Here is a 25,000-nt window from a genome sequence, read left to right on the forward strand (position 1 = left end):
CCTTTTAACTCGGAAAAGTTTCCTATAGTTGATTGGTTGGACGAAATAATTCTAACCAATCAGCTATTATGAAACTTTTCGGAGCTAAAAGGGCACCCCTACGAGTCAGTGCAAATGCGCCTCATTATAAAAAAAAAAGAAAAAAAAGAGGAGTATAGAAGAAAACTTATCAGAAATTTTATCATCATAATAACAAGCATAGATAGCACAAGAAGCAGACAGCAAGAAAAGTATTGTAAAACGTGAATGGTGTTTAAAAAAGTTTGAAGAAAGTTTTTTTTTTTTTTTATAGCAAGATTAAATTCCTTTTCTGTATTCATTATAATTGCAATATATACAATAACCACATGAGAGGCGGATAAAATTAACATCGCCAACGCCGTTATGAGGAAATGCAAAAGACAAAAATATAGTTTGCAACCACTTGCATGATGTTTATTTTAAAAACACATCTCTTATGCTTAATATATACATGAAATCCACTCGTGATATGTGTAAAATTGAGGAAAATGAACTAAATGCGTTTATTTCTTCAGTAAGAAAGAATGATATACTCAATATTGATAGTGAAGAGAGACACAACAATTACAATTTGTTACTTATGTCACCGATTTACTAAAGCTGAAAAAATATATAGAAATTAGTAATGAAAATTGATGGGTTGGCAAAAACAGCATTAAAAATAAAACAGACAAAACATTACGAAAAATAGATGTAAATATAATTATTAATTTGTAAATTTGGTTATTATTATTATTATTATTATTATTATTATTATTATTATTATTATTATTATTATCATTATTATTATTTTTATTCTTATAATTATTATTATTATTATTATTATTATTATTATTATTATTATTATTATTATTATTATTATTAGCTAAGCTAAAACAATAGTTGGAAAAGCAGGATGCTATAAGCTAAAGGGATCCGACAGGGAAAAATAGCCCAGTGAGGAAAAGAAATAAATAAACTATTTGAAAAAGTAATAAACAATTGAAATAAAATATTTTAAGAATAGTGACATTAAAACACATTTTCATATATAAACTATATAAAAACACTTCCGTCATTATGTAAGAATAAGTATTTTTAGCGAAAACACATGAAAGGCTCTCCACCCACAAGAGCTGCAGTTGCCAATCATGCAAAAACGAGCTAACATTCCCTAATAACAACTTATTTATATTGATATCCACACCAAAATATCTTTTTAAATTACAATGACAGTGAACAGCATTCATCTAGAAGTCATTTGGTTTATACACTATCATCATTTTGATATGGCTTTCATTAAAATAATAATGAAGACAATCACTATGTATATCTCATAATACAATATAATCTCATCTTTCATGTTTTAATTACTTTGCAATGAATCGCTAATAACAGATAGGCATAGTCAAATGTTCATATATTCTCTTTTTAATTTTTTTCAAAAGTTCAAACTTGCAGAAAATGTTTTTATATTGAACAGGTTGACATTAGACTTTTTATAGTTATATACAAAATATCTGTTTTAATGTTAATTTTCTAAAAAATATTTTATTTTAATCGTTCACTACTTCTTATATCGTTTATTTATTTCCTTATTTCCTTTCCTCACGGGGCTATTTTTCTTTATTGAAGCCATTGGGCTTATATCATCTTGCTTTTCCAACTAGGGTTGTAGCTTAGATAATAATAATAATAATAATAATAATAATAATAATAATAATAATAATAATAATAATAATAATAATAATCCCTACCGTTGCTTTTGCTTGAATATCAATTTGCTTGAGCATTCAATTTTTTTTAGCCCTCAATTTCTACTTCTTTTTCTTTTTATTAATATTCTAATTCTAAATATCTCTTTAAATTTCTCTTTTAGGCCAATCACAGATAAAACGATAGGCATTTGAAAACGATAACTAGGATTTTGAATTTGAATTGAGCTGTTTGTAACTTGAGGAATGTTAAAAAGGTGCTTAATATACATTCATATTTAGGTATGAAGTAAACTGGAGGTTTTACACTGAAGCTAGACTGTATAAAAAGCTCATACTTAGCTATGAAAAAATTTACAGATTTAACATAAAAATCTATATTGTAAAAACCTCACACTTGTGTAGGTAATTCTAGGAATTTTAGACTAGAAAAATTCTAAAAAGAAGTTTGGGAAATACATAAAAGTCAAAATGTGAATGTTGAGAGATTCTAAACAAAAGCTTAAAAAAAAATATTAAAAGTTTAAAATTAGCTGCCATGAATTTTAGGCAGTTTTAGGGATTTTAATCAGAAACTTATACATAAAGTTTATATTTGGTTATAAGCAATTTTAGAAACTTATGCAAAAGTTTATGAAATAGAAAAAGTTGATATGTGGCTGTAAATAGTTTTAGGGATTTCAAGCAGAAATTTAGAAAATACATAAAGTTTATTTTTGGTGGTTTGCAGTTTTAGGAATTTTGTGAAGCTTAGAAAATATATAAAGTATATTTTTAGTAGTATGCAGTTTCAGAAATTTTGTGACGTTTAGAAAATACATAAAGTTTATATTTAGTTTTAAGAAGCTTTAGAAACTTTAAGCAGGTTTAGGGATTTTAAGCAGTTTTGGGAATGTTAAGCATAAGCTTAGAAAATCCAGAAAGTTTATATTAGGCTGCAAGCAGTTTTTGGAATTCCATACAAAAGCTTAAAAAGAAAATGACAACGTATGGACAGAAAGATTAAATTAGGCTACAAGCAGTTTTTGGAATTTTACACAAAAAGCTTAGAAAATACAAAAATTGTCAATAGATGGAAGTAAACAACTTTAAAAATTCTCTCAAGAAACTCACCAACGACAGAAGAATTCAGACTCATGTTGAGATTCCTCTCTCTCACCCAGCGGATGACTGGATGAGGATCACCTCGGGCATCACAGGTCATCATGACGTCCTCCCCTTCATCCACTATGACGTCACCGCTGCTCGTTGCGTCATCAATGACGGGAGGGACTGTGGACACAAAAACATTTCTCGATATCATATTTCTGCCTTTCAAGAACAAAAAATTCTCAAATTATATATAAGATATAAGTGAAGTATTGGTTCCTACATTTCTTGATATCTTTAATCAAAGTTTTGTTGAATTATTATTATTATTATTATTATTATTATTATTATTATTATTATTATTATTATTATTATTATTATTATTATTATTATTATTACTTGCTAAGCTACAACCCTATTTTGGAAAAGCAGTGTTTATTACTTTTAATATAAGTGGTCTTATAAATAATCGATACCACAGTAGTTATAACAGTAACAAATTAACCAGCGATTGCAAATCTCTATCACAGCTCTAGTTATCGAAATACCATGCGTCATTAATGCTAGGCTCGCTTCACAAGAGCGGTTTTTTCCCGTACGGAATATTTCCGCTCTTCAAACGAGACGATTTTCCCCCGAGCGACCTCGTAGTTTCTATAAGCCGCTACACTGAATCCGTGCGGGTTAGCATTGCATGCGATTAGTAAATCTTGTGAAGGACCTCATTGTTCTTCATGGATTTCTAATCCGCGCGGCATTAATCCGCTGGTGTGAAGTGAGCCTTACTAGGACAACACAACTGAAACAGTTACTCAGAGCTGCCTTCTTTATCTCAAAATCAGTGACAAAAAAATTAATCTGCTCATGTTCACATCAAAAGATTTGTAATTATTCCCCGAGAAATTATACATATATATATATATATATATATATATGTATATATATATGTATATATATATATATAATATATATATATATATATATATATATATAAAACATTGTACAAATAATCTTATCGTTTTTCAAGATATCCTATAATAAAAGAACAGAGAAAGTTAACTTCTAAGATAGGGGTATTTATAATAATAATGATAATAACAATAATCATAATAAAGAAATAAAGACTAAGCCAGTGCAAAATGGCTCGGTTGTAGAACTATGACAAAAGATCAAATGCAACTAAAAACATATACTGTTTATAACAAAATAAAATCATCAATCATCCTTAGCATCACATTATAAAGCCAATTATTATTCAATTAAAACCATTTGAGGGTTAATCAGCAACTTCTGAAGGAAAAAAATAAAAGAAAAAAAAGTCAGCAGATGATGAAGGAGTCAATTGCTGTTGAAAATTAGCCTGCAAGATATAAAGTTATCACTATCTTTCGTTATCTTCCTTCCCCAACCGCTATCCTAGGATATATGGGGTGGAATAAAGTCAATGGAAAATCAGAAATGGAATATAGTAAAAGCAGTGAGACGAATTCGCTAACCTTGTTGGGTACATAATGGTTCATAATTTTGACTTCCAGTTTTGTATCCTAAATCTCAGGTTTTGCATTAAATAAAATGACAAATCTGAGCTAACTTAAAACTCTTCAAAATTTACATAATTTTGAATTCTAGTTTTGCATACAAAATCTTAGGTTTGCCTTAAATAAAATGGTAAATCTGAGCTAACTTAAAACCCTTCAAAATTTACACAATTTTGACTATTAGTTTTGCATACAAAATCTTAGGTTTGCCTTATATAAAATGGCAAATCTGAGCTAACTTAGAAACTTTTCAAAATTTACATAATTTTGACTACTAGTTTTGCATACAAAACCTTAGGTTTGCCTTAAATAAAATGGCAAATCTGGCCTCACTTAAAACCCTTCAAAATTTACATAATTTTGACTACTAGTTTTGCATACAAAACATTAGGTTTACCTTAAATAAAATGGCAAACCTGAGCTAACTTAAGACCCTTCAAAATTATCATAATTTTGACTTCGAATTTTGCATTCAAAATCTTAGGTTTGCTAAAAAAAAAAAAGAGAGAAAAAAAGCAAACCTGAGCTAACTTAAAACACTTCAAAAATTCTGATAATAACAAGATAAGCTGCAAATGTAAATGAAATGGAACAATTACCAAAAAGTAATATGAAAATGAAAATTGAACAGACATACGACAGATTTGGTGAAGAAATAAGAAGTTCGATCAACTGAATATAAGATAAAATCTATCCACAATAGATAAAGACAATTCATCGGCAATGTTCTTCAGCTACCAGATATAGCGCAAAAACATGGTATTTTTGGCAGGGAAAATTGTAAGAACAATAAGATGGTTTGGAAACAATATATAAAATAAGAAATATATAAAAAACCTTACCCAAGCAAATGAGCAAGCTCATCTATATATATATATATATATATATATACACAATATATATATATATATATATATATATATATATATATATATATATATATATATATATATATATGTATATATATATATATATATATATATATATATATATCCTGTCATGCTCAGGGGAGAGGGAGAGTAGTCATACCCTGGTTATAGGGGTTACCCTAAGAGGTACACTCGGAATACACTCTACGACAAATTGCCATACCAAGGGGTTGTCGTTATATATATACACACACACTTTATATATATGCACACATATATATAAACACTATACATATGCATACATACATACATATATATATATATATATAGATTGATAGATAGATAGATATATACATACATACAGAGAGAGGAGAGAGAGAGAGAGAGAGAGAGAGAGAGAGAGAGAGAGTTGCAAGTATACGCACGAAGAACAAAATATATAAAATTTCAAAACCGACATTGCCCTGAGCACACGATATTCAATAAAACATTTCGCGTTTACTCCACAAACAAGAATTTACCATCTCTGCATTGAATAAACACTTCCTTATTTGTCTAAGGCTCTCTCTCTCCTCTCTCTCTCTCTCTCTCTCTCTCTCTCTCTCTCTCTCTCTCTCTCTGTAAGGGACTCCTGTGTGATCAAAACACACATTTTATTGATAATAGTTATCACAATATATTTGATGATGATTGGTTGACTCAGGAAATTGTTTTTCATTAATAGTTTTAGGGTGAGGAAATTAAAATACTGTCACGAAATATCTCTAAAATAATTGCCGGCAGATAATTGTTGCTTTCATGATAAAATGAAAAACACAACTATATTCATTTAAATATCATTATTATCGAAATCCTTATAAATGATCCACTTTCCAGAGACTAACTTAATCTAGAACTAACCCTATATATGAAAGCAGATTTACGAATACGAAAGGTTTAAAGGCCAATCATGAATGGCAGGGATAAGGAACAGTGACCTTGCCCTAACGAGTAGGTCAATGCCCTAGAGACTGACCATATATACATATGATCAACGCCCAAGCCCTCTCTCCACCCAAGCTAAGACTAAGGAGGACCAGGCAATGGCTGCCGATGACTCAGCATATAGACCTATAGGCTCCCGCAAATCCCCCCATCCTTAGCCCCCGAGGATGGTGAGATTCTTTAGGATATCGTTTGAGGATACGTCTTTTTTACCGAATGTTAGAGCGATTTATTCCTTTGATTCGATTTAGGTTAATATAGGACATAAGAAACTCCCTTTCCCACATTTCATGTCTTCAAAATCAATATTACTGGAATATTTAGAATTTTTGAAAAAAAAAAATCGGTAAAATCTATTTCAATACTTGAACTTGGTCATATTTTATACCTTATCATTAACAAAAGGGTGGCTTTATGATAATGAAAACAAGTCACTGTGTAATGTACCCCTTCAGTTAGTCATCGGGGAAAAATAATGGATCAAAATATGGCAGTAATTGCCTATGAAATATATAACCTGCAGCAAGTTTAAGAAAATACATCTCACTACTGTGGCCTGATTGGTAACGTCTCTGCCTGGTGTTTATCAGTCGGGGGTTCGAGTCCCGCTCAGACTCGTTAGTGACATTAGTGTCTGCAACCTTACCATCCTTGTGAGCTAAGGTTGGGGGTGGGAATTTGGGGGAGCCTATAGGTCTATCTGCTGAGTCATCAGCAGCCACTGCCTGGTCCTCCCTGGTCCTAGCTTGGGTGGAGAGGAGGCTTGGGCGCTGATCATATAATATATGGTCAGTCTCTAGGGCATTATCCTGATTGCTAGGGCTATGTTACTGTCCCTTGCCTCTGCCATTCATGAGTGACATTTAAACCTTTAAACGAAATGGAACCTGGATAGGTAAGCCCATTGAATATTCACGTATGACTAGAAGCCTTATCATATGTTTTTACTTTAGATATGCATGAACAGCCTCTTCGGAATACACACCAAAGATATTAAAGGAGTATTTTTTTCATGATAGCAAAAGAAGCAGGAGACGGAAGAGAAAACAATCGATTGACGGACTAAGAAAGTTTGCGGGTATGGACTAGCATAGAAAGACCATAACAGACGCAAGTGGTAGGGCATGTCTGAGGTCTTTGTTCGGCAGTGTGCTGGTAACGGCTCTTGATATATATATATATATATATATATATATATATATATATAATATATATATATATATATATATATATATATTTATATCTATATATATATAAATATATATATATATATATATATATATATATATATATATATATATATATATATATATATATATATATATATATATATATATATATATATATATATATATATATATATATATATATAAACTGTTTTCCTTCTTTCATTGCAATTTACATTAGCAAACAATAAAAATGGGTTGACGGATAAAAACACAATATAATAAAGGTATTAATATACATTTTCGACACCCAGAGAGACCTAAGACTTGTCAAAATCAAGCTTCATAAAACGCAATTGACGACGGCTACGTATTCAAAGGGACATTTGAAATTATTAAGGAAACACATAGGAAGGTAGAAAGTTCTAAAATTTGCTCAATCACAATATAATTCATTTAAGCTCCGAATAGTTGTTTTTTTTTTTTTTTTTTTTTTTTTTTTTTTTTTTTTTTATAAACCATCATTCAAAATGGAGAAGACATATATGCAAATATATTATTTATTTAAACAGATTATTACGATTACGTTTCCATTATCGTTGCACCATTCAGGAATTTTCTATTAATGCCAAACGAAACTAATAGATTGGAATAAAACAAATTGACCAAAGTAATTGGACTTGATATAAAACTGCAGAAATAAATCAGAATGCAAAATTAAGAGGAAATGATTTAACAGCCAAATCCGATGTAACTGAATCAAAATCGATGCAAAATACAATTAAAATAAGAGACAAAACTAGGAGTAGAGAGAGAGAGAGAGAGAGAGAGAGAGAGAGAGAGAGAGAGAGAGAGAGAGAGAGAGAGAATATGAAAATCAAATGAAAAACGGGGGTACCAGTACATTAAAAAAAAAGTCAAATAAGAAAATCAAATGAAAAAGGTGGGATACCAATACATTAAAAATAGGCCAAAAAAGAAAATCAAATGCAAAAAGTGGGATACCAATGCATTAAAAAAAGGTCAAGTAAGATATCAAATGCAAAAGGTGGAATACCAATACATTAAAAAAAAGGTCAAATAAGAAAATCCAATGAAAAAGGTGGGATACCAGTACATTAAAAAAGGTCAAATAAGAAAATCCAATGAAAAAGCTGCGATACCAATACATTAAAAAAGGTCAAATAAGATAATCAAAGGCAAAAGGTGGAATACCAATACATTATAAAAAAGGTCAAATAAGAAAATAAAATGTAAAAAGTGAGATACCAATACATTAAAAAAAAAGTTGAACAAGAAAATCAAAAGAAAAAAAGTGAGATACCAATACATTAAAAAAAGGTCGAATACGAAAATGAAATGCAAAAAGTGAAATACCTATACATTCTAAAATAAAGAAAGAAAACCAAACGGAAAATGTTTCCCAAAACAGAATTTCTGTCTCTCGATCAGCGTTGGCACCTCGTTATGGAACTATCAACATCCCCATCTCCTCATCAACAAATGGTGGACGGTTAAGATGACTGACTATAAATCAACTTTCCTATTTTAGTTCCTTTACAAATCCATTTTTCAATGTATGTACATAACGCGGTCACGATTGCAAAACATAAAAACATACAAACACACACATATATACATACATACACACACACACACACACACACATATATATATATATATATATATATATATATATATATATATATATATATATATATATATATATATATATATATATATATATGAATAGGAATACATACTTGAGTACGAGACCTGTAAATTATGAAGGCTAAATATTTAGATAGATAATACACACACAACAATCCTTCTCACTCCCTCCCCCTTTCCTAACTGGAACACGGCAATTATGGCTTCCGAGTGGACCTCTAGATATATCCACTCACCAGGGTATGAGCACTCCCTCTCTCCCTACCCGAGGGACGGGGAGAGACCGAGTAGTTATATGCCTGGCAATGACACTGTGTGAAAAGAAATATCGACTACCTATATGTAATTAGATTAGAGTAGGTTATCTTATTTCCTCTTCATGTTATTACACGGAGACACGCACAAACACATATCGATACATACACAATCAGGCAAATATACACTACACACAGTGATACCCCAGTTTATGAGTGACTCTGAATATGAGCAAATTGTTTTACGAGCATCGTATCAGTCTTTCAGACAGAATTTCCATCCATATGTGTACAGTTTGTGGAAACGTACTAAGGAGTTTTGTACACGTACCCAGATGCAACCCACGCAGTGTTCGTAGATTATTTTTTTTTTTATTTTCTTTTGTAACGTATTAGTTCTTTCACTTTCCCAGCAGCACTAGTAGAAGAATAATCTCTTAACCATGTTTTTGGAAATGTTTCTTTGTACACTTGTGACATTTTCTTTGTTGGGTTGTGATTGCCATTATTCAGTATGAAGACATTTTCTGTTGCGTTGTATGTTAACAATATCGTGACAATGGCCCAATAAGGTGGTTACTGTACATTCTTACTGTAAGATTCAAAATTGCTACAGTTAAAATTCTAGACAATAAAGAGGGTGTCCAAATATTACACAATGCGGAATCGGTGCTGTCATTAATGAATCCAGCGCACATTGATAAAAATTTGCATTAAAAAACGGTAAAAGTCTGGCAACAATTATTCCAGGATTTTTACCGTTTTAAAAACTGTTACATTGACGTAAAAGAGTGATATCTAGGGCAATCAACCGGTAAAAAATAATAAAAAATTAAAGTAAAATTACGGTCGCCTGTATATTACTGAAATACGGTTGAGAACAGTGTATTTTTACGGAGAATTTACGATCAAATTTTTTTTTTCTTTTTAAACAGTGCAGCATGATCTCAATACTAAAGTTATCTGTTCATCTAATACTAAAGTTATCTGTTCATCCAAGATTAATGAGAAGCGGTTGGAAGGTGGTACGATTACAGGAAACAATTATTGAGTAAACAATGGCATCGGAGCAGTATCAAGAGCATGCAGAGATTTCAACTGAAAAAAATGTTAAACTGCAGGAACCCTGCAAAATTATATAAAAAATATGGCTTTATTAGGGCAAGCAGTGAATCTACAAAATACTAACAATGCGATGTTGCATGTCGTAACATTTTAAAGCAAAGGACAAAGCAAAAGACTTCATTAAAGTTCCTGATCAAAACTGAACATAAGGTGCAAAGTTTTAAAGGCCATTCATGAATGACAGAGGCAAGGGACAGCGACATTGCTCTAGAAAGCAGTACAATGCCCTAGAGACTGACCATATACACATATGATCAGCGCCCTAAGCCCCCTCTCCACCCAAGCTATGACCAAGGAGAGCCAGAAAATGGCTGCTGATGACTCAGCAGATGGACCTATAAGCTAACCCAAACCCCGCATCTTTAGCTCACAAGAATGGTGAGGTTGCAGCGACCAAAGGAACAAACGAGTCTGAGCGGGACTCGAACCCCAGTCTAGCAATCACCAGTGAGGGACATTGCCGTAATCAAATGTTCAGAAAACGTAAATTAATTGATGCAAATGGTGATAGCAAATGCCACTCAAGGGAGAGAACTCTTGATAAAATTTTCATTGAGGGAGACTTTCACTCCAAGCTGTAACTGAACTACTACTACTACTACTACTACTACTACTACTACTACTACTACTACTCCTCTCCCTTACGCCAGGTAATATTTAAATTTCTATTTTTCATTGAGAAATTTTAATTTTGTATTCATTTCTGATGTTAGCGGTTATAATTAGCTCTGTAAATAACATTACAACTTAGTGCATAGGTGTATTTATGGACGTGTGGAATTTACAATATTTTTTATGGGAAAAATATTTTATTTTATAAGAATTTTGGTTTGCAAACTCCATCCCGCAACGGATTAAATTCCTATACAGAGATACTGTTGTGTGTGTCTGTGTGTGTATATGTATATATATATATATATATATATATATATATATATATATATATATATATATATATATATATATATATATATATATATATATACACACACAGCATATATATATATATATATATATATATATATATATATATATATATATATATATATATATATATATATATATATATATATATAACCATATATATATATATATATATATATTATATATATATATATATATATATATATATATATTTTTTTTTTTTTTTTTTTGATATATTAATGTCTGGATTCTCTTAACAACCTCGGGATCACAGACCCAGGCGAAATCTCACAAAGACAAGAGCTTGGCTCCGGCCGGGAATCGAACCCTGGTCGGCAAGCTTATATAGACAGTGACTAACCCACTTGGCCACGAACAAAGTGTGTGTGTGTGTGTGTGTGTGTGTGTGTGTGTGTGTGTAAAACGCTTCAAAATTGTATTTAAATATATAAATAGGAGTACTTAACACCATATACATGCAATTGTACGCGAAAAATGTACGTAAAAAGCATTGTTGAACACATCTCAAAAATAATATCTTACAATATCTTTAACTCTAAGTATAATTCCATTTTTTATTCTGATTTAATGCCTCAAATAACTGCCTACAGCAAAAAAAAAAAAAAAAAAAAAAATTCTGGTAGAATTATTTACGGTATACCTAACAACTAACATTTGTCAATATCAATAATAATATCAATAGCTTAATTTCCTTAAACAATAATGATTAACATTTAAAAGCAGACAGTAAAAAAAGGATAAATAAACACACTTAAACACTCAAACAAACAACCTCAGACCATACGCACATGCGAACAAACAAACCAAGAGAAATATGAGCTCGAGGAGATTCGTGGCAAATCATGCTTAAAACATTATTCAGATTCAAAATCTCCTCTCCCAGATAAGGTAATCCAACTTGATCGCGAAGATGATGGCTGCAGCGGGCATAATAGCCTTATAATTGATGCCTTTTGAATAAATTAAATAAGTGAATCGCGGAAAGGGGCGTTAATGTGCCGTAGACTTAATCCCCGCGACCGCCCAGTTTGAAGGAAGCTTTATACGGAGTCTGCTCAATTCAACTTCTTTCTTCCGAGGTAAGAAATCATCATTAGGGGATCAGCGCCACCTTAGGAAAGGTGGCAATTATCGTTACTATTATTTCTTGAAATTCGTTCTCTCGGCAACTCTTCTTATGGAAATCAGGCAATCGTTTTTTCCCTTCTATTTTAATGCTTTGGAATTCTCTCAATGCATATTTGCTCCTAAATACCTATATGTTAAAAAAACTTTTAAGTGATCCATCTCGTTTAGATTCGATAAATTTACTTTCAGGCTTTGGAATTTTGTTACTGCGTCTCTTACTCTTGATTTCATTGGCGCTGCTTGTTTAAATTAGTCCCATTATCTATTATTGTTTACTACCGCTAGAGTTATTGGATCCTTTGAATGGCCAGACTGTAATACATTGGAGCCTTCTCCCTGGTTATGGCTCATTTTCTTTTTGCCTACACACACACCGAATAGCCTGGACTTTCTTTACATATTCTCCTCTCTCCTCATGCACCTGACAACACTGAGATTACCAAACAAACCTTTGTTCACTTTCCTCTTGGTAAGGGTAGACTAGACTCTTAAGCTATAGTAAGCAGCTCTTCTAGAAAGATACTCCAAAATCAAACCATTGTTCTCCGGTCTTGGATATTAATTTAATTCTTTTCTAATGTTATCTCCATCTGAATAGTGGAACTCACCTGAAAGTGTCTAAGGTTACTAAGAACAATGATCAATATAAAAAAAAACTACTGTCAGGATATTTTTATACTGATGCTAGCGTTTAATTGAATACATTCAAATTATTATTATCATTATTATTATTTATTATTATCAATATTACTAACTAAGCTACAGCCCTAATTGGAAAAGCAGGACGCTATGCGCCTAGAGGATACAAAAGGAAAATATAGCCCAGTTAAGGAAAGTAAATAAAGGAAATAAACAAATTACTTTGGTTTAAAAGCTCATCGACAACAGCCAAAGAGACGGCAAACACTAAAAGAGTTCACAAACAGAAAGAAGACAAACGAACTAGAAAACTAACAAAGAGCAACTTCACGGGCATTAATAAAAGAAAGAGGGGCAGACCTAAATGTAAAGAAACCTGATCATTCAACCAACCGCAAAAAAAAAAAAAAAAAAAAAAAAAAAAAAAAAAAAAAAAAAAAAAAAAAAAAAAAACAGCGTCGAGGCATCAAAACAAAATGAATCTCAAATGAATGAAGAAAACAATGAAAAAAAACAAACCCACACAACGGTTGAACCTCATCCCACTCCTTTGCTAAATGTATTAAAGTAGTTCCAGTTGGATTAAAGGAACTGGATGACCCCTCTAGGTGACCCCTCTGGGTGACCCCTCTCCTCCGCTCGTCGAGAACATCAAAAGAAGGAATTTCGCTTTTTTTAACGAATAAAGGAAATGGAGTTCCTGTGTTAGGGGTGGGAGAGAAATCTCTCAAAAGAAAACCCAACAATGAAATGTAGTCGAGCTTGTAAACCCCAAACAGAAGACGCAAATTACGTTACACAGTAGATCTTTGCTTGCAAGTATGGCAGGAAAATAGTTTTGCTTTGCCATGAAAAGACCAAATTTTTTATTTTTTCATCTTATAGAAACAATATTTACCTTTGTTTCGAAAAGAACAGGACAGAATGTTTGCTATGTATTGTTAAAATTGATCTTTGCTTCAACAAGAACAGCACAGAACATTTGATACAAAGTGTTGAAATTCATCTTTGCTTCAACAAGAACAGCAAAGAACATTTGTTTTGCAGAGTTAAAATTTATCTTTGCTTCAACAAGAACAGAAAAAACATTTGATACAAAGTGTTGAAATTCATCTTTGCTTCAACAAGAACAGCAAAGAACATTTGATATGCAGTGCTAAAATTTATCTTTGTTTCAAAAGGAACAGCACAGAACATCTGATATAAGTCTAAATTCATCTTTGCTTCAATAAGAACAGCACAGAACATTTGATATGCAGTGCTAAATGTATCTTTGCTTCAACAAGAACCGCAAAGAACATTTGATATGAAGTATTAATATTAATCTTTGGTTCAACAAGCAAAGCAAACAACATTTGATATGAAGTGATAATATTAATCTTTGGTTCAACAATACCAGCACAGAACATTTGATATGCAGTGCTAAATGTATCTTTGCTTCAACAATACCAGCACAGAACATTTGATATGCAGTGCTAAATGTATCTTTGCTTCAACAATAACAGCACAGAACATTTGATATGCAGTGCTAAATGTATTTTTGCTTCAACACGAACAGAAAAGAACATTTGATATGGAGTGTTAAAATTCATCTTTGCTTCAACAAGAACAGAAAAGAACATTTGATATGAAGTGCAAAAGTTTATCTTTGCTTCAACAAGAACCGCAAAGAACATTTGGTATGAAGTATTGATATTAATCTTTGGTTCAACAAGCAAAGCAAACAACATTTGATATGAAGTGTTAATATTAACCTTTGGTTCAACAAGAACAGCACAGAACATTTGATATGAAGTGCTAAAATTTATCTTTGCTTCAACAAGAACAGCAAAGAACATTTGATATGGAGTGTTAAAAAACATCTTTGCTTCAACAAGAACAGCAAAGAACATTTGATATGAAGTGTTAAAATCCATCTTTGCTTCAACAAGAACCGCAAAGAACATTTGATATGAAGTATTAATATAAATCTTTGGTTCAACAAGCACAGCACAGAACATTTGATATGAAGTGCTAAAATTTATCTTTGCTTCAACAAGAACAGAAAAGAACATTTGATATGAAGTGCAAAAGTTTATCTTTGCTTCAACAAGAACTGCAAAGAACATTTGATATGAAGTTTTGAAATTCATCTTTGCTTCAACAAGAACAGCACAGAACATTTGATATGAAGTGTTGTAATTCATCTTTGCTTCAACAAGAACAGAAAAGAACATTTGATGTAAAGTGCAAAAATTTATCTTTGCTTCAACAATAACAGCACAGAACATTTGATATAAAGTTTTATAATTCATCTTTGCTTCAACAAGAACAGAACAGAACATAATCTTTGTTTCAATAAGAATATAATAGAGTGTGTTGCGCAGTGTTAAAATTCAACTATGCTTCAACAATAACAGTTCAGAACGCATTGCAGTGTTAAAAATGATAGCAAATTTTTGCTTGTTCGTGAATAGTAATTACCCTTGTGTTATCGCTTACTGAACATTTTATCTGGGAGAAGAATATCAAAGCAAAGACGAATTTCAGTTTAAACTTCACTAAAAGTAAGTTTGAGAAATACGAATTGTCCACACAGCTTAAAAATGTAAGTAAAATCTACATGCGTGAATTTTTCAAAAGAAATAGTCTTAAATCCATCTTTATGCATAAGAAAAAATAAAAAGTGAAATAAGAAAGGGAAAAAGCATCTATTTAAAGAAACATAACCGAAACACAATGAAAATAACCTTTGATAACATAGTAACAGAAAGGGATCTTACTTAAAACAAAAGTATATCTTAGTGGAATATGATTAGAGATTAATGGTGAAACAAAAATATAAATTTACATATATAAAAAAAATTATATTACATCATCGTCATCTACTCCTATGCCTATTGACGCAAAGGGCCTTGGTTAGATTTCGCCAGTCGTCTCTATCTTGAGCTTTTACATCAATATCTTGAGTTTTTTAAATAAATAAAATATATTTAATGCATGTAAAATATCGTGCAAAGCAAAAAGATTGACGGAAAATACTATTGTTGAAGCACAAATTAGCTCATATATAAACACAACAAACGTCCAAAAAGGGAAACAGAACTAATTTTCCACCATATACTGATACATATATATATATATATATATATATATATATATATATATATATATATATATATATATATATATATATATATATATATATACACACACATATATATATAGATATATATATATTATAAATTGTAATTAAAAACCTTATTACTTAATCAAAGATAAAAAAAAGATATGAAGAAAACCGACTTCGCCCAAAAACGGAAGCAAAAACATTAATTTCCTTAAAACATGGAACAGGAAAAATTTTAGTGCAACCACAAAAACAACAAATTTGCAATGACAGTTATCCCCCCTTTGCTTGTCTGTTGTATTTTCTTTCCATCCCCTTCTTCTCCTGTTACGCCGTTCGTTCTCATTTCCATGTTTCCTCCCCCCTTTCGCTCTCCTGTCAATGTCAGTTGGCAATGAGCTTGCCTTCATTCACTGTAGTGGTTCGGTCTCTTGTATCTTCTAATTAACTTTCGGCGAGGCATTTATTTGTCTCCATTTCATTTCCTCTTCTACTGATGCCTTCCTTCCTTCCTCTCTTTGCTTTTTAATGAAGGAAATGGATCTAGCTCTACATCATTCATTCTCTTCCTTTATGTTCGTCAAAGGCTCGTATTTTATATATAAATATATGCATATACTGTATATATGTCTAAATGTGCAAAATTTATCATTAATCGAATGCCAAGTAACAAACTACCAATTGGCTACGATGGTGAAGATGGGTTGATTTCAATTCTGAGTACAAAACACCTGAATTCGCAGGTATAAGTACAGAAGAATTGTCATTGACTTTTATCTTTCTTCGTGGCCAAGTGGTTTAGTCACTGTCTATACAAGCTTGCCGACCAGGGTTCGATTCCCGGCCGGACACAAGCTCTTGTCTTTGTGTGATTTCGCCTGGGGCTCTGATCCAGAGGTCGTTAAGAGAATCCAGACATTAATGTATCAAAAATATAAATGGCTTATTTGAATATGAAAAACACGTCTAATTGTGCAAAATTTATCATATATATATATATATATATATATATATATATATATATATATATATATACACACACACATACACACACACACACACATATATATATATATATATATATATATATATATATATATATATATATATATATATATATATATATATATACACACACACATATGGAATATGGCAATCCGACTACACTACACACCCTTGGGGTGATTTAGCACTTCAACCAATTAGCTGTAGATATTCAAGGCACTATTTTAGAGAACAAAAGGGTGTTATATTCCTGTAACATTTACAGATATATATATATATATATATATATATATATATATATATATATATATATATATATATATATATATATATATATATATATATTAAGAATAAGCTCTCGAAGGGAAGATTATTACGTATGTCATAAGAACTTAAATAATTACGGTGATATGAGTGATAATAGTAGTATTTATTTCTATTATTATTATAATTTAGTTCTTATATATGTCATATATATATATATATATATATATATATATATATATATATACATATACATATTATGCAAATTAATTGTGAGTTCTAATGAATCTACTACGACGCATACAAATCTAATGCGTTGGACTTTTATTACGGAGTGGGAAAAAATCTAATGCGATGTAGGAAATCTAGAAGGATTTATTTGCATAGATCTATATGAGCGTGAGTATTCAACCTTGAAGATGCTTCACTACCCTGGGTAACCCCAGAGAAAAAGGATGACATAGAACGATACCACTTTCCTATTCTTAAAGTGAATTGAGGATGAATCCCGGTTGAGAAAACTTCCACCTGAATAGTGACTCCTTACACTTACTCAGAATGCTAATCAACATTGCCAAGTGCTCCACTGCTCCACTCACCTTTTCTTTGCCTACATTATCTTGCTTGACTAATAGCCATAAAGCTTGATGTTTCAGCAACTCTTTCAATCTGTATTTATACCTTTTTTATGTCTTTCTTTCTTTCTATTATATTAACATCCTCCATTCTCTCCACATGACCATAACATTTCAAAAAAGTAACTCTTTCAATCTGTTTTTATACCTTTTTTAGGTCTTTCTCTCTTTCTTTCTAGCATATCAATATCCTCCATTCTCTCTACATGACCAAAAAAACTTCAAAAAAGTAACTCTTTCAATCTGTATTTATAACTCTTTTAGGTCTTTCTTTCTTTCTTTCTATTATATTAACATCCTCCATTCTCTCCACATGACCAAACAACTTCAATAAGGTATGATCTATTCACCTACCATAAACCTTTTGACCCCTTCTTCATTTCTCAACATGTCTCAGTCCTTCACTCATTTCCTTCAATATAAAATACAAAAACAATTTAACATTTAAAAGCATTGACATTTTTTTCTTCATTCACAATGGTGTGCAAATGAATAATTTCTTTATAACCCCGAGCTTTGTATATACCTTCTTAAGCTTCCTATACTCTGTGCTTTATCATTTTACGAATTCAACCACTTCCAATACACCATCCTAATTAATTTTTCTGTTACCCTATTTTGATATGTTTACCCTTGTATCTCTGCTTTAGCTTATATTTCAAATTACTCCTCTTTCAAATAATTTCAAATAATTTTTTGTCTCTATACATACACTCATATACAAACTCACACACATATACAGTATATACACACAAACACTCTCATTTATATATGTGTATATATATATATATATATATATATATATATATATATATATATATATATATATATATATATATATATTCAGTATATATATATACATATATGCATATATATATATATATATATATATATATATATATATATATATAAAGAGCGAGAGAGAGTATATTTCCCTATATATATATATATATATATATATATATATATATATATATACATATATATACATACAGAGAGAGAGAGAGAGAGAGAGAGAGAGAGAGAGAGAGAGAGAGAGAGAGAGAGAGAGAGAGAGAGAGAGAGAGGCAGTCTATCTTTCTATTTTTATATTTCACCGGTATTCTCAGCAAAACACTTGAAAAATAGTTTCTCTTCTTAACAAGCGCAACAATTCCTCGCTAAAAGCTAACTTGGCAAGCCGACCAGAAACATCGGGATAACCTTTCGCAACAAAGAGAACTTATTTCTTGAACAGATATAGAATAAAACTTTTCTTTTTTTCTTTTTGGTTACGACTAATGGAAAATGATTTATCTTATTCTTACCTCTTTCATTCAGGTAAAACCTCCTTCATATTTAAAGAGATTCTCAGTCTGTGGGAGGATGATTTCGTCTGCATTCATCTAATTTTAGAGAGACAATCTTTCATGACTTGAAACGTCATAGTATTTTACAATGTTGTGGTAGCCTACTGGAAACGTCCCTGCTTGGACTGGGGTTCGAGACCCGCTCAAGCTCGATAGTTTCTTGCGATGTCTGCAACCTCACTATCCTTGTGAGCTAAGGAAGGGGAGCTGGGGGAGCTAATAGTCTACTTGCTTAGTCATCAGAAACCATTGCCTGGCCCTCCCTGGTCCTAGCTTGGGTGGAGAGGGGGCCTGGGAGCTGATCATATATATATATATATATATATATATATATATATATATATATATATATATATATATATATATATATATATATATATATATATATATGTATATATATATATATATACATACTGTATATACATATATATATATATATATATATATATATATATATATATTTATATGATCAGCTCCAAGGACCCCCTACACCCAAGCTAGGACCAGGGAGGGCCACGCAATAGCTAGGGCATACACACTGTACCTTACGTCAGGTATTCATGAGCGACCTTTAAACCTTTAAAGACTAATAAGCTACTAGCCTCCAAAGCAGGATTCTATAGAATAGAAAAATAAATAAGAAAATCACCAATATAATTTAATGCGTTTATTACTTTAAATTGTGTAATAGCAATAGTTTACCGATAAAAAAACAGTTCTATGTTCAGACTTACCTTTACCCAGATAGGGACCAATCTTTCACACAACTGCCCCTTTTACAAATTCGTATAATGAAAGCATCATGGACAGAGCTTCACGACAGCACGTAACATTCCCGACCCTCTCTTATAAAAAACATTGTTTTAACGGTAATGGTGCAACAGTAACAAATAAGTACCGATATATCAACAAAGAGATCAGGTATACACTTTCTATATAAGTGATCCATGTAAATCCAATTCTTGAGTTTCTTTACGTCAAGGATTCACATAAAATTCCCTTATACATTTAAATTTATTTCCTAGGAATTTAATGTTCTTAATTATCGCTATCCCAATTACAATCCCTCTTTTATTTACCCAAGGTAAATAAATATGAGATCACTGTGAGGGGTAGATGGAGATGGTTTGGGCAGGCTCTTCGGACTCCCCAAGAGAGATTAGTTCACCTAGCGTTTAACTGGGGTCCACAAGGCAATAGAAGAGTTGGAAGACCCTAGCCTACATGGCTGAGGACTATGAAGCGTGAAGTAGGAGATGATGAATGGAGAAGTATTGATTTAAAAGCTAAAGATAGAGACGACTGGCGAAATCTAACTGAGGTCCTTTGCGTCAATAGGCGTAGGAGGAAATGATGATGATGATGATGATAAAATATACTAATAAAACAGTTATTTAAAAGATATCTAAGATTCTGTTTATCACAGGCTTTTTCACATGGCCATTAGTGTCGAAAATGGCGCAGACCTCCTCCGCGGCTGCTTATTTCTCGACCTTTTACTCTACCTTGACCTCGACCTTTGACCTTAACGTGTATTAATTGGCGTGGATTTTCATACACTCAAATATGAACCAAATTTGAAGTCTGTGACAACGATGTACAAACTTATGGCTGATTACGTGAATTGGACATTTGGTTGACCGTAACCTTGACCTTTATCTTAAGAAATTTAATAGTTCCCAAGGTTATTACATAACAGTTAATTCCAGAAAGTTTCATTACTCTACGATTAAAATTGTGGCCAGGAAGCTGTTCACAAACACACACACACAAAAACAGGGGGTTAAACATAACCTCCTTCCAACTTCGTTGCGGAGGTAATAAATGAACATTTGATAGATGTAATACATCTTCACTATAAAAAAGTTCTGTATACAAGTCGAGAGAAATAACCCAACATTTATATTCCTCTAACATGCTGCATTCGTTACTCTAATCTCCAAATAATTGAGTAGCAATTAAATCATATTGTTTACTGCGTAATTGGCCAATTTTCCCCGCATCTTTACCATCCACTATCTACAGCGCTTTTTGTTTATCACAATCGCTCTCAAACAAGGTCTGTCATGTAATATAAATCACATACCTAACTGTCGTTAAGGCTAATGAAATGATTGGATATTTCAGTCAAATATTACGGATACCCTTCAAATATCATTATTAAATAATAAGGGCATTTCTTGAACGAAAATCTAAGAAAAGAAAGGAAAACCCAGTCATTGATGAATCATTTTATCAAAACTAACTTCTATCTTGCTTTTATAAACTACACTAGGGAGTAGGTTGGCCAGGGCACCAGCCACCCGTTGAGATACTACCGCTAGAGAGTTATTGGGTAAATTGACTGGCCAGACAGTACTACACAGGAACCCTCTTTCTGGATACAGCTCATTTTGTCATTGCCTACACATACACCAAATAGTCTGGCCTATTCCTACCACATTCTCCTCTGTCCTCATACATCTGACAACATTGAGATTACCAAACAATTTTTCTTCGCCCAAAAGTTTAATGACTGCAATGTAATTGTTCAGTGGTTGTTTTTCTCTTTGTAAGGGTTGAAGAGCCTTTAGCTATGGTAAGCAGCTCTTCTAGGAGAAAGACAATCCAAAATCAAACCATTGTTCTCTGGTCTTGGATAGTGCTATAGCCTCTGTACCATGTCCTTTCAATGTCTTGGGTTAGAGTTCTCTTACTTAAGGGTACACTCGGCCACACTATTCTATCTTATTTCTTTTCCTCTTGTTTTTCTTTTCTTTTTTTTTAGTTTTTACATTTTATATTTGAAAAATTCATTTTAATGTTGCGTTCTTAAAATAATCTATTTAATTGTTCATTACTTCTCTTGTAGTTTATTTATTTCCTTTCCTTACTGGGCTATTTTTCCCTGTTGGAGTCCATGGGCTTATAGCATCCTGCTTTTCTAATTAGGGTTGTAACTTACATAATAATAATAATAATAATAATAATAATAATAAATAAAGGACTTAAACTATAACATAAGAAGCTTAGCTAAACCAATATCTTTCACTAAGATGTCAATGATTTCTCTATAATATAAATCAGTCATGACATCTTTAATACATACCCCTGACTAAATATCACCAAACCACAACTGATATGTACCCTATCATACCCTTAATTCGCGGAGAGTAACCAAAAAGATAGAATAGGGTGAGATGGCAGAGGTGGTGGGCGGTTCTAAACACAGGAACTAGCCGCGCAATAAGGATGTAGCTGGGTGCACTTTCTCAGAGCGAGGTGTACCAGGACTTCGTGCGTCCAACTGTACCTATAGTTAACGACCTCCGTTCTCGAGGCTGTGAGTGAAACACCAATAAGTGAAAACATCATCATAGTCCAACTAAATGGGAACAATCTTCCCTTAACATCTCGCCTTTCCGGATGCGTTCGCTGCTAAACATCGATTTCATCACGCTAAATTTCGAGAATAATTCCCGTTTCAATAAAAAAAATGGTGGAAAAAACTTTCTCACTTATTCAGTTTTCCATCCTGTTTTGTCCATTCTCTGATTCCTGCTTAAGGTTCTTGGCAATATGAAAGGTGATTCTTAGCCAGCAAGATAAAGCTTCATCTTAGTCATCATAGCTTTTTACTGCGGGTTGGTTATTTCTTCCATGTTACCGCAAATGGCATGCTGTCTGAAATAACTTATGATGGCGGTTTATTTAACGAGACTAATCCTTTCACTGGCTATATTTTATAAGTACCCAACTGTTTGACTGCAATTTTTGTGTGCAAAATCATGCGAGCTCATGATGTATGATAGTATTTACCAAGGTGGTTATTTTTCCATCTGAAGTTTCATCATCCAACAGCCATTATAATCCAAAGGCTGCAAAGATCCAGCAAGAGCTGTCTGAAGCTGGAATTAGATATACACTGATCCCTACGGGAAGAATCCAGTTATTATCCTGAACTGGATTATAGCATAATAATAAATAGTTTTCAAATTCAATCTTCAGAATGTCATAATTTCTTAGTAGTTCTCAGTTTTCCCATACAGGACTCAATCGAGGGTTGTGGTGGCCTATTGGAAACGTCCCTGCCAAGCGTTCTGCTGGACAGGAGATCAAGTCCCTCTCAAATTTAGGAGTTTTTTGCAGTGTCTCCAACCTCACCATTACTATATTCTACCTGCCGAGTCATCAGCAACCATTGCTTGGCCCTCCCTGGTCCTAGTTTGGGTGGAGAGTGGGGTTGGGCGCTGATCATATTGTATATATGGTCAGTCTCTTGGGCATTGTTACTGTCCCTTGCCTCTGCCATTTAAACCTATAAGTATTAACCGATTCTTTTAGAAAGGCGACGCAACAATTATTAAAAACCAACAATGAATGAATAATTTCTGTTACCTTTCCATCATCTGGTTGTTTAGCTTATGTTTATTTAGCAGTTTTACTGTCGTTCCTTAGGATTGAGGATTATTTCGCTTTATTTCGTAGAAATAGCAAAAATAGAAGGGGCGGGACACATAAAGAAATTAATCATTTCCAGCTTTTTAAACAACAGGTAATCCCTGCAAGTGTCATTACTCTACAATTAAAATTGTGACCAGGATGCTGTTCACAAACAAAGACACACACACAGAAATTACAAACACACAAATAGGGCGAAAATATAACCTCTTTCCAACTTCTTTGGAGGAGGTAATAATAATAGCGTTGGCATCGTTTGAAAATGAAAAATATTAATATATTACTCATTTGAGCTATAGTTCTTCATATTTCCCCTAGTCTGCACCCCTATTAAATCCTTAGTTTTATTTCAATAATCCACTTATTGTTTATTTTACAATCACAATTAAAAGCAATCCCTTTCATATGAATTAATCACCATATCGTAGAGTTTTTCCTGTCAAAATAAACTTTCTTAATAAGTCTATTGCAATCTTTCAAAAAATTATAATCTGAAAAAAAAAAAAACTGTTTGAAAGAAAAGTTAAATTTTAAGAATTCTGCTTCCAAACATATCTATCAGAAAGTAAACCGTTAACAACGTTTGTACCCACTTTTAAGAATATATTCAAGCGCAATGAATGTATAATACATACATACACACACGTATATATACATATATATATAGATAATATATATATATATATATATATATATATATATATATATACATATATATATATATATATATATATATATATATATATATATATATATATATATATAGATATATATATATATATATATATATATATATATATATATATATATATATATATATATATATATATATATATATATATATATATGTGTGTGTGTGTGTGTGTGTGTGTATATATATTATATAGTGCATATCATAATTTTTTGTATGTGTATAATTAGCATACATCAAGTACACAAAATCACCATAAAGATTCTAACATAATCTCTTTAGATTCACACACCAAGGAACAGTATTGCCCTCGAACTGGTAGCCTACTGGAAACGTCCCTGCTTGTCAATCTATTGGACGGGAGTTCGAGACCCACTCAAGCTC

General features: G+C 31.9%; 1 protein-coding gene across 1 annotated transcript in view; it reads right to left on the reverse strand.

Moving 5' to 3' along the window:
- The window catches only part of LOC137632975 (limbic system-associated membrane protein-like), a 519,481-nt gene that overhangs the window by 112,945 nt on the left and 381,536 nt on the right, over positions 1-25,000 (reverse strand). Inside the window, exon 4 of the mRNA XM_068365113.1 lies at positions 2,829-2,987. Coding sequence (XP_068221214.1) covers positions 2,829-2,987 — 159 coding nt within the window. The remainder of the gene's footprint in view (positions 1-2,828; positions 2,988-25,000) is intronic.

This window comes from Palaemon carinicauda, chromosome 42, assembly GCF_036898095.1.
Source record: "Palaemon carinicauda isolate YSFRI2023 chromosome 42, ASM3689809v2, whole genome shotgun sequence".
NCBI classification, from domain to species: domain Eukaryota; kingdom Metazoa; phylum Arthropoda; class Malacostraca; order Decapoda; family Palaemonidae; genus Palaemon; species Palaemon carinicauda.